This window comes from Chenopodium quinoa, unplaced genomic scaffold (assembly GCF_001683475.1).
Source record: "Chenopodium quinoa cultivar QQ74 unplaced genomic scaffold, ASM168347v1, whole genome shotgun sequence".
In the NCBI taxonomy this organism is placed as follows: domain Eukaryota; kingdom Viridiplantae; phylum Streptophyta; class Magnoliopsida; order Caryophyllales; family Amaranthaceae; genus Chenopodium; species Chenopodium quinoa.
This window is the reverse complement of record NW_018743894.1, coordinates 3,642,318-3,655,226: the sequence shown is the minus strand read 5'-3', so window position 1 is coordinate 3,655,226 and position 12,909 is coordinate 3,642,318. Positions and strand designations below refer to the sequence as shown.

Sequence of the window (12,909 nt, the reverse complement as noted above, 5' to 3'; positions counted from 1 at the left end):
TCACCAAGTCTTATGTCATATTCGGTCACAAAATTTTCTCAACCGTCCTCCACAAAATACTTTCACTTGGATACTAAATCCAAGATCCGAAGGGGTACGTTCCACGATGCGTTACTATATCCCCTAAATACTTCAAGATTTACATTCACTCCTTGAACTCCTTCAATTAATGTACCCGGAATACGCTACAATTTGGTGTCCAAAAAACCATGATTGAAAAAAAAAACAAATTTTAATTAAGATATTAAAAAAACTTACCACACCAACAAGCCTTCTTTCATTCACCTCCATTTCAAAATACGGGTAATTCCATTTCGCCTGCAAAATTTTTTTAATGAGTTTTTTAAATTTTTTGGATTTAAACCTAACAAATCATACGGACAAAATTGACACGAGATTACGCATTGAAAAAAATACCATATCAAAATTATTGCTAGCACTGTTATAAAATTTTATAGATTTTTAGCCTTTGGTAATTTGTTGCTAATACCCTTATGCTTGAGTTATGAAATTTGTCCATCTTCCTCTTATAGGATAGAAAAGTAAGTCACGACGAGTCTCGTTGTAGACACCCAAATGTGTCTCCCCAAAACCAAACCCATTGATGAATGTCTTTCACGTCGAAACATAATCGAATGAAGTGAAAGTGTGGGAAGTCTAGTGTTGCGGTTACTTTTTATTCCTTTTATCTCTGTTTTGAAAACCTATTTTAAGAAACAGCCAATCTAGTATGGTTTGGTCCATGGCAAGGGTCCAATAATAGTGTAGTTGGGTTGGGTTCGAAAAGAGCTTTCTAACGATATATTATAAGCCCAATTCCGATGAATAATGAGGAAGTTATGGCCAAATTACTAAATTGGGGCCGGTTTGATCTTTATATGCGGCCCAATGATCTAGAGGAGGGCCTATTAATGATTTATCATTCCTAATGTGATTAGTTTTGATTATAGTCTTCTAGAATCTTCTAGAAGGTTCTTTTGAATCCTAATTTGTTAAGCATTGATAAATTGACTATAGTTGACTTTTAAGAGTTTTAATCAGAATAAAAGAAGTGTTTTTAAGGAAAATACGATTTTTCCTTCTCGTACGTTTAAATTTTATCAAAATAAGAAAACGCGTAAAAAAGCTGATTGCAGTGTCTGGCGACGGGACCAGCGTCTGGCGTCTGGCGACAGCTCTGTCGTTTGGCGACAGTCGCGTGCTTAGCACTGCGGTCTTGTTTTATTCTTTTCGAAACTCTGATTCGTTTTTTATCATATATGGCTGATTTTCTTTATAAATAGCCTCCTTAAATTCTATTTTGAATCATAAATTTTCATCAACAACTATCAATTCTTAGGAGTTCTCTCTAGTTCTCTCTTTTCTGAACCAATCCTTTTTACAAACAAAATTCTGCATTCACAAGATCTAGAAACACCTAGCCAAGTTCGAAGTTGCCTTCTCCCAAGACGTGAAAGGTTTTATTTTCTAAGGGTTTGGTCCCAAATCTTATTTTCAGTTATTTAATTTAATTATTTATTTTATTATTTTTCTTGAAGTTACTAATGCGTGTATTTTGTTATTAGAAAGAGGTACGAGCAGGGGCGAAGGGACGGGGGGGGGGGGGGGGGCTGGTGGAGGCCCGGCCTCCCTGGCCCAGATTTGCGACCCTTTATTATCAACTCTTGGCCCCCCTTAAAATATTATATATAGCGTTGAAGACACATAAATTACAACAAATAAGGTTTGACACATTGGTTAGGTAATGATGTTTTCCACCAAGGAGCCTGGGTTTGAATCCCATTACTCTCTTTTTTAAAGATAAACCTTCTTATTCAATTTGGGCTTGATTTGATAATAAAGCCCAAAGACTAAAGCTACATAAAAAGTTAATGACGGGAACCTGCATCATATTTTTAAGAATTGAGATTCTATATTCCTACTCTTGTTTTTATCAACTGTTCAGACTTCATAAGCAAATCAAATAAAACAGGTATTTTTAAAAATTCTTCTTTATTAATTTTTTAAAGTTATGTAATTTCATTTAATTAATAAATTTCTTATTGTTATTTACATGATTGTGATTAGTTGTTTACTTGGTTAATATGTTTAATTATTTAATATTTTTGGCTAATTTTTAATTTATTTAATGGACCATTAGATCAAATTTTAGGGTTATTTGCTAATTAATTTGATAATTGTTGTTTTATTTTGATATAGGTTAAATCATGAAATCAAAAACACTAGATTTTTTTTACAAAAAAGTTAATAATCAACAAGAAGAGGGTTCCACTTCAAAGGCAAATTTGAATCCCGAAAGTAATTTGTGTGATGATGATGAGCAAAACACAAATTTTGAGGGGCAAAAAAGATCTGGAACTTCAATTCCCGAAATTGGTAACCCTCGAAAAGTTCAAAGATTTGAAACTAATGATATAAATACCTCATGTACTCTTGAGCGTGATCCCGGGCTACGCAAACAAATTAGAGACTATCATCCCAATGAGCGTGAGCAAATAAGGAGGGAGTATCTAAGACTAAAAGCGTTTCAACCCATTCAAGATGATTATCCCTATTCTGGGTCAGAAAAACATCGTCGTTCATTTTAATCATCGTGGTTTAAACAATTTCCTTGGTTAGAACATTCTCCATCAAGAGATGCTGCATTCTGTTTTCTATGCTTTCTTTTTACAAATAAAGCAACCGGATGTTTTACCCATGATGGGTTTACTAATTGGAAAAAAGTGAATAGTGGAAAGAGTTGTTCCTTTCTGAATCATATGGGCAAAGGTCCGAATTCCCAACACAATAAGAATCAAAAGGCATGTGATGACTTGTTGAATACAAATCAACATATTGAACCACCACTTTTAGGGAAGACAGAAGAAGAGATTAAGAATAACAAGTTGCGGTTAAAAACTTCAATTGATGCAGTTCGTTGGCTAGCATTTCAAAATTTTCCATTTAGAGGCCATGATGAGAGTGAAAACTCTAAGAATCAAGGAAACTTTCTTAAGCTAATAAAGTTTATAGCCTCATACAACAAAGATGTGAACAAAGTCGTTTTGCAAAATACTCCAGGTACTAATAATAAATTTTTTTAGAGGATTTGTATTTTAATTCAATGCTCCCAAACATCATTTAACTAACACTAATATTTTTAGGGAATGCTTCATATACATCATCCACAATTCAAAAGGAGATTTTGCAAATTTTAGCGAAAAAAGTGCAAGATAAAATAAGAAAGGAAATTGGAGAATCAAAATTTTGTGTCATCCTTGATGAATCTCAAGATAGGGCATTAAGAGAACAAATGGCAATTGTTTTAAGGTTTGTTGATCATGATGGAATTTTAAAAGAACGATTTTTTGATCTTGTTCATGTGAAAAACACTTCATCATTAACTTTGCAACAAAAATTATTTAAAGTTTTGTCTTATCATAACTTGAACCCAAAAAATATTCGTGGTCATGGATATTATGGAGCTTCTAATATGAGAGGGGAATTTAATGGTTTGAAAGCTTTAATATTAAAAGATTCACCCTATGCATACTATGTTCATTGTTTTTCTCATCGGCTTCAATTAGCTTTGGTTGGAGCTACAAAAGAAGTGATTCCCATACAACAATTTTTCACTAAATTGGCAATTATAGTCAATATAGTTGATGCATCTTCGAAAAGACATGATGAGTTACAAGCTACACAAAAAGTTGATTTAGCAAACAAGATTGCTAATGACGAGGTTCAAACTGGGAGAGGATTGAATCAAATCGGGAACTTACAGCGTGCTGCTGATACTCGATGGACATCTCATTTGAATTCAATCAACAATTTAGTAAGGACATTTTCTTCTATAGGTAAGGTTCTTCTATCCATTGTTAAAGAAGGAAATTCTGAACAACGTGCCAATGCTGATAATGCTTATGATACATTAATGTCCTTTGAGTTCATTTTTATTTTACACTTGATGAGGAACTTTTAGGGGTGACCCCTAATTTATGCCAAGCTCTACAACGGTGTAGTCAAGATATAGCTAATGCTATGAGTCTTGTTTCTACAACAAAAGACTTGATACAAAATTTTAGATTGACTGGTTGGGATGATTTGTTTCAAAAGGTTAAGTCTTTTTGTGAGAAGAATAATGTTCAAATTCAAGATATGACTACTCTTTACACAGCCGGTAAAGGTCGTTCTCGTCAAGGTGGAAAAATAACAATGGAGCATCATTATCGAGTTGATTTATTTATTGCAGCTTCAGATTCACAACTACAAGATATTAATAATAGGTTTGATGAACAAATGATTGATCTTCTTATATTGAGTGCAACATTGGATCCTAAAGACTCTTTTAAGTCTTTTGATGTTGATAAAATATGCTACTTGGTGCAAAAGCATTACCCTGAAGACTTCTCTGAACAAGAAAAATATCAACTTGAATGTGATTTGCAACACTTTTACTTGGATATTTGTGTACATATGCAATTTGATAAGTTATCTACCTTACCACATCTTTGCCAAGAGTTAACTACAACAGGGAAATTGTCTACATATCCTCTTGTTGATTGATTGATTCGTCTTTTGCTAACTCTTCCTGTCTCTACAGCAACTTGTGAGCGTGCCTTTTCTGCAATGAATATCGTCAAAACTCAACTAAGGAGTAAAATGGAGGATGATTTTCTTAGAGATGTTTTGGTTGTATACATAGAAAAAGAGATTGCTGTAGAGTTTAGTGTTGAATCTTTGATTGATGATTTTGCTACTATGAAAAATCGTAGAGTACGATTTAACTAATTTTTTTTTGTAACAATAAAATACTAGTTTATTTTAAATTTTTTTATCAATCTATTGTTTAACAAGTCCGGCCCCCAGGACTTGAAAATCTTGGTTTCTCCCCAGGGTACGAGGCATCCAAGTAAGTGCTTTAATTGATTTATTGATATTATGATATAGAAATCATGTTTAGATTGTTATTTTGATTCGTAGTGTCATGTTATAGTATTTTGATCTTCCTAGTATCATGTTTAGGGTAACAACTATAATTTCTAATATCAAATATGACAATTTTGATTCCTGCGATGCTTTCTATTCTCTTCCTAATATGCATGTTAGTATCATATTAGGGATGAATATTTGATCTTTGATGCTCAGTGACATGCTAGGATTTGTTATTAATCTTGGTAGTATCATGCCTAGGATCTTGATATTATTATGCTTTAGCGTTGATATGATTATTTTAATTATGATTATAATTGTTATGATTATTGTTATGATTATTTTAAGGATGATTATTATTGTTATAATTATTATGATAATGATTATTGTTGTTTGATATTTATTTATTGTTATTGCTTGATCACACCTTTTATGCATGTTTAAAGGTAATTTGTACTTTTAATCACGCCTAATAAGATAATAAAAAATCTTGTTTAGGGTTAATAAGATTATAATCCAAGTAATCGCCAATAAAAGATTTATTTGTGCATTAATATTCAACCAACATAGATTAAACAAGTTTAGGGTAAACCTATTAATTACATGTTAGTCTGAAAGCGCACATGAATACGAGAAGAATAAAATATAGGCCTATTATTAGGGCAGGTTCAATCTCTTTTAGGTTGGATTTGTACCTTCATCCCCAAACTTCCAGTCTCGGTTCCAGACCTATTGGAGTTAACGATCTCCTAGATCGTAAGGGTTGTAACCTTCACCCTGTGAACGGTTTACAAGTTCCTAAAACTTGTTGGCGACTCTTTTGCTCTATTTTCTTTCCCCTTTGACGCCACCATACTTAAGTGTATGATCACAGTGGGGTTCAAGTTTGGGGTAATGCTTGAAATATTCCCTACACCCGTCAATAAAATAATCTTGCGTACAATTATTGTGTTTTGTTGATTGAAATTAAAATTATAGGCACCCAATATGCATCCAATAGGCATCTAATAAAACAATTCTACTCTAAACTAATAAAACAATTCTAGTCTAAACTATGTTGTAATTTAAGTCTAATGCTCAACCTTTGTAAATTGTAACTGCATCTCAACTACATAGTTAGCTTTTGGGAAAATTGTTTTATACAAAAAGTGGACGTATTTTATTTACCTTGTTCTTGGTCAATCTAGTCGATATAGTCTTACTAATTTAACTAACTAAATATTTAATTAAACTTGGAATTTTAAAATCATACAGATTATAGTTATTTAAACTAATATTTAATTAATCATCTACTATATTAGCTAATTATTTTAATATTTAGCAAATTATTTTAATGACTTAACTACTTCAACTATTAATTTATGTATGTCTAATTTCGGCCCTTACGAATAATAATTGATAATTACCTACTTTAATTAGAATTAACCACAAGTACAGTTAACTACTAACTAATAATTAATGTTAAACATACAAAATTACACAAAAGCATTGTTAATTAATAAATGGGGCAAAATAGTATGATAGCAATACAAAATAGGCCCCTAAATTACAAAATAGGACTAGGAGTTCTTGATACCAAGTTCTAATTAATTATTTACTTAAAACAACACCTAAACAAAGTTCTTAAAACAGGATAACATAGATCCGAGCTTAGCTTAATACAACCACCAATGGCTTCTTCAAAATACAACCAAAAACAACAAAATCAACCAAAAGTACTCTAGCTCATTCCATGCCATTTGCAACCATTCTTGCTCATTCACCTCGCTACAAGGGGATAGCCTGTATAGCCCTGTGAAAAAACAAAGGTTATTTAATAATTAACTAAGTTAACAAAAATTTAAGATAATTAATTCACATAACTAGACGCAACACCTGAACAAAGGCTTCTAAGATGCAAAGCGACCCCGGACCTTGGTAGTTGGTCTGAGTCTGAAGGACTTTAGACCGCTATAGAAGTGCTGCCCCTTCTTCAAAGGAGTTAAGAACAGAGTGTGCGTAGCTGAAATTACCACCAAGCCTTGCAATCGTTTCAACAAGATTACCAACGCTGTTTCTAATTTCTAACAGAATGACAACATCAGGATGATGCATTTGTAACATGAAGTTGAAATGTTGAACAAAGGAAGGTCGACCCACCCCTCGCACATTCCAGCAAACCAGCGTAGTTGCAACAGGCATTGGGAGCATGTGCGCATTGTTTCGAGTGCACCGTATTGGTTGAATGACTGCACAAGTATAAGTTCGCACTTTAAGAGGGAGAGACACAATGACATAAAGATGTAGAAAGCGTGGTGCAGAGGGGAGGTTTTCCACCTGGAAAGCATCACAAAAGGAAGACATCCGGAGGCGCAAATCATCGTCGCACATAATAAATGGGGGGGACGCTTACAGGCTCAGGGTCTATTAAATGCATCAAGAACGACGGCAATAGGGTTTGTGTATCCTTCTCTAGTGCTGTAATGAAGTACCAGTCGAGCAAGATCTTAAACTTCTCATCCATTCCCAGCCAGTCATTGATGGATGGGAGGTGAGCTGGTCGTAGTGGACCACCAGCTCTAGGAGCCATTTTCAAGTTTGAAGGTTCATTGTCGAAACGGATTGAGGGGTCAAACACTGCCTTCTAGAGGTAGGAAATTTCAGTTGGGCTAGTTTTGAGGTTGGTTTGGGTGTAATAAACCATCTCATTCATGTCAAACTCGACTTTCAAACCACCTTGTGGGGCGGTGTAGTACAGTAGAACATGGCTGCCTAAAGGGGTGAAGCTTAATACAAGAGGCATAATGTAGGGAATATTTCAAGCGTTAATCCCTAGCTTGAACCCCACTGTGATCATACACTAAAGTAAGGTGGCGTCCAAAGGGAAAGAAGATAGAGCAAAAGAGTCGCCAACAAGTTTTAGGAACTTGTAAACCGTTCACGAGGTGAAGGTTACACCCCTTAACGATCTAGGAGATCGTCAACTCCAATAGGTCTGGAACCATGACTGGTAGTTCGGGGATGAAAGTACAAATCCCGCCTAAAAAAGAGATTGAACCTGTCCTAATAATAGGCCTCTACTTTATTCTGATCGTATTCATGTGCGCTTTCTGACTAACATGCAATCGATAGGATTAACCCTAAACCTGTTTATCTATGTTAGTTGAATATTAATGCACAAATAAATCTATTATTGGCGATCACTTGTATTATAATCAAATTAACCCTAACAAGATTATTAATTATCTTATTAAGCGTGATTACAAGTACAAATTCCCTTTAACATGCATAAAAGGTGTGATCAAGCAATAAATATAATCAAGCAACATAATAATCATAATATAAAAATTATAATCATAACAATTATAATAATCATAATAACAATAATTAAAAAATAATCATAATCATGTTAAAGCATAATAATAGCAAGATCCTAGGCATGATACTAACAAGATTAATAACAAACCCTAGCATGTCGCTAAACAATAAAAATCAAAGCTTTAACCCAAACATGATACTAACATGCTATTATGAAAGAATATAAAAGGCATCATACTTTTAATCATACTTGATTTTAAAGTTACCCTAGACATGATACTAGGAATCAAAATAACAATCTAAGAATGATTTCTATATCATAATATCAATTAAACCATTAAAGTACTTACTTGGATGCCTCGTACCTCTTTCTAATAACAAAATACACGCGTTAGTAACTCCAAGGAAAATAATAAAACAAACAATTAAATTAAATAATTGAAAGAGAGATTTGGGACCAAACCCTCAGAAATTAAAACCTTTCACGTCTAGGGCGAAGGCAACTTTGAATTTGGCTAGGTGTTTCTAGTGCTAATGTATGAGGAATTTTGTTTGTAAAAAGCTAGGCTTAGAAAGAGAGAGAGAATCAAGAAATTCTTGATGAGAGTTGATGAGAATTGGTGAATGAAAACGGATTTTTAGAAGGCCATTTATAGAGAAAATCAGCCGAAAAGATAAAAAATCGAAACAGAGTTCTGACGCGTAAAACGGAGGTTAGCGCCAGACGCTGACATTAGCGTCAGGCGCTAACGCTAGCGCCAGGCGCCAAGCTTAGCGTCAGGCACTAATGCTGGCGTTTGGCGCTAACTTAATTATTGACGCGTTTTCTAAAATCAGATAGAAATTGTCGTACAGGAGGATAAAATCGTATTTTCCTCAAAAACATTCTTTCGTTCTGATTAAAACTCTAAAAAGTCAACAAAAGTAAATTTATCAATGCTAATTTAATTAGGAATGAAAAGAACCTTCTAGAAGACTAAAACCATTCCTAATTGCATTAGGAATGATAAATCTATATTAGGCCCTCCTCTAGATCATTGGGCCGCATATAAGGCTCAAACCGGGCCCAGTTTAGTAATTTGGCCATCACTTCCTCAATATTCATCGGAATTGGGCTTATAATATATCGTTGGAAAACTCTTTTCAAGCCCTATACAACTACACTATTATTGGACCCATATCATGGACCAACCAAACCGGCTAGCTGTTTTCTTAAAATAGGTTTTCAGAAACAGAGAGAAGAGAAAAGAAATTAAAATTATCCGCAACACTAAACTTTCCACACTTTCACTTCATTCGATTATGATTCGACGCGAAAGGTACTCATCACCGGGTTTGGTTTTGGGGAGACACAAATGGGTGTCTACAGGGCTGCCTAAAGGGGTGAAGCTTAATACAGGAGGCATAATTAGTGAGTGGCTTTGAATTGTGAAAAAAATTTATTAAGGGGAAGATCAACTTTTATAGTTATAAAGCACCTTTAATAATTATAAAGCCCAATGGAAATATAACATGTGGCCACTTTTTTTTTGGGAGGGGGGGAATGAAATTTTATTTTAGAACCCAATCCATATTCAATTCGATAATGTTAAAATACTTTTGGGAAAATTAATATAAATTAATTCAAATGACCACATCCAATTAGAAAGTCGTATAAGTTATAAACTATAAATCATAATTATGATTTAAAAATTATAATAATAACAGTTTGATAAATCATCAAAATCATAATTAATGAATTAATGAAAATTAATATAATCGATAGCAATTTAAACAATGACTGAATTTCCTTATTTTGATCGATCAATCAAAGTAGTCGATTTAGTAAGAATGGTTCGATTTCAATAGTTTGATCGATTAATCAAAGTAGTCGATTTTGTAACAAAGAATGAATTTCCGCATTTTGATCGATCAATCAATTCAGCCGGTTTTGCAAGAATGAATGAATTTCCTTATTTTGATCGATCAATCAAAGCAGTCGATTTTGTAAGAATGGTTGGATTTCAATAGTTTGATCAATCAATCAAAGTAGTCGATTTTGTAAGATTGGTAGAATTTCTTTCGGTTGTTCGATAAATAAAAGTAGGATAATTTGCCAATTACTATTGCAAGTTAATACTACTTTGTAAATTACTATCGCAAATTAAAAAAGTTGTGAATTACTACCGCAAAAAATTTTAAGATGTTGCGAATACTACCAAACCCCCATTAAACCCAACTATGACTTCATTATATCCCTTTAACCCGTGTTTGACCATGGTTAAGGGCTTTAACCAGCCCCCCCCCAAAAAAAAAAAAATGATTTAGGGATATAATGACGTCATGGTTAAGGGCTTTAACCATGGGTTAAAGTGATATAATGATGTTATAGTTGGGTTTAATGGGGGTTTGGTAGTAATTACAATATCTTAAAATTTTTTGCGGTAGTAATTCACAACTTTTTAAATTTGCGGTAGTAATTTACAAAGTAGTATTAACTTGCGGTAGTAATTGGCAAATTTTCCATAAAAGTAGTCGATTTTGTAATAAAGAATGAATTTCCTCATTGTGTTCATTCAATCAATTTATTCGGTTTTGCAAGAATGAATGAATTTCCTTATTTTGATCGATGAATCAAAGTAGTCGATTTTGTAAGAATGGTTGGATTTCAATAGTTTGATCGATCAATTAAAGTAGTCGATTTTGTAAGACTGGTAGAATTTCCATCGGTTGTTCGATCAATCAAAGTAGTTGATTTTGTAACAAAGAATGAATTTCCTCATTGTATTCGATCAATCAATTCTATCAGTTTTGCAAGAATGAATGAATTTCCTAATTTGGATCGATCAATAAAGGTAGTCAATTTTGTAAGAATGACTCAATGTCCTTAGTTTTCTTGATAAATCAACGTATTGATTTAGCACGGTAGCTACTGAAAGAATGATTTCGATCTAAATGATGTATGTCTAAATGATTTTGGTCAAAGGTCATGCAGTCAACTTATTAGAGCTGCACTACACTTACCTGAACTGAATTTAAAATAAACGTATGCGAACATACCCTTAATTCAATCACTTAACATAAAGACACGAGCATTTGAAATTGAATATATAGTAATAAGGTTTTACCTTTAATTAACAATTTATGAACGAGTTTGACTAAAATATCTTTCTTTATAAATTCATGAAGAAACTTTAACGTCACCTTTATGAGAAGAGTTACAACAAATCATCTCTTATGTTTTCCATACAACTTATACATTGCAAATTTAGAATTGTAACTATATAGTGATATCAAAATTCACCTTTATAAGGGAGTTACAAAGGGGGTTACAAAAATAAGTAAAAGTAATAATGCTAAAAGAGTATAAAAGTGTAGTGGAGGTACCTTAGATTAGAATTAAACTATCAAACTCGGAATTCAATACGACTAAAGTCAAAATACCTTAGATTAGAATTAATTGTGATAGAGTTTAAAGAAAATTAGATTACGAGATACAAAGGGGGTTACAAAAACAATTAATAATGCTAAAGGAGTACAAAAGTGTAATGGAGGTACATTAATATATACTTTGTTAGTCTATTTTTTTAAGGGATCATTTAGAACAATGGTTTTTAGTAGTATCATATTTTTTAAAAAAATTTAATAAAATTAATAAAAAATTACAAAAACATATTAAAATACGGAGCAGTTTTCTAATTACATAAAACTTAAGGACCCTTAGATTTACTTATTACAGTACATACTAAATCTAAAGGAACCACGTGTGAACACATACCTTACTGTTTGATCCCCTTTATAAATATCAACTTTGTATTTTCTCACTCCAAACACTGTTGACTCTCCAACTTCTAGTTCTAGCCAAGCTCTGTCAAGGTTAGTTTCCGCCATTGTTGCTTCATCTTATTAAATTAGTTTATTATTTTGATCTTTACTGTTGGTTGTAGTACATAGTTCATGTATAATTTATATTTATTCAACTTAATTTCGGATTTTTTAAAAAACTTTATTGCGGAAAATTATTCTATAAAGTTTAGCTTAGAATAATTTAAGTAATATATGATAAATTTAAGGTTCTCTTGACATTGATGATGTAGATTGTACTCGTTATGGTATAATTAGCATTTCTAGTGTGATAATCTCTGTTGTATATATTTAGGGTTTAATTCACCAAGTAGGGTATGTTTTATGTTCAATTGATGTGGATGGATTTAAGAAACTCGTTAGTGGTTTTTTATTTTCATGGTAATTATTTGAAGTGGTTTTATTCTGTGAAAAATGTAGAAGTTTTAGGTTAATTTTGGATGGTTAGTGGTTTTAAGATGCATGCACAGAGGCTATGTACAGAGTGTGTAAGCCATTATGATGATTGTACTGTTGTGTTGCCTCTTGATTGTGCAATATACTTGTTAGGGCAGCTTTGGTGGGAGATTTTGCTCATAATTGGGTATTTATTGTGGTTTTATAGGCTTCTATGATAAATGGTTTGTTGTTGTCTCTGTTTATTGATTTATTTAGTGTAATGAAATCCTTAAGTAGCTACGGTTTTATCAACTAAAATTGTTTATTTGGTTACAAGCTTTAACAAAGCAACAAATAAATTGGATTATTTATATTTATAATTGATGGTTGAGGCCAAATATATTTTATACACTAATCAAAGTAATTTCTTGATAAATAAATTGGATTATTTATATTTATAATTCTTACATTGAATTTGGC

General features: G+C 32.6%; 1 protein-coding gene across 1 annotated transcript; it reads left to right on the top strand.

The window, feature by feature from the left end:
* Positions 1-2,759: 2,759 nt before the first annotated feature.
* Positions 2,760-4,770, top strand: LOC110686799. Its single transcript, XM_021863388.1, has 4 exons — positions 2,760-3,060; positions 3,144-3,915; positions 4,065-4,417; positions 4,583-4,770. Exons 1-4 carry the CDS (start codon positions 2,760-2,762, stop codon positions 4,768-4,770), a joined length of 1,614 nt encoding a protein of 537 aa, XP_021719080.1.
* The last annotated feature ends 8,139 nt before the right edge of the window (positions 4,771-12,909 follow it).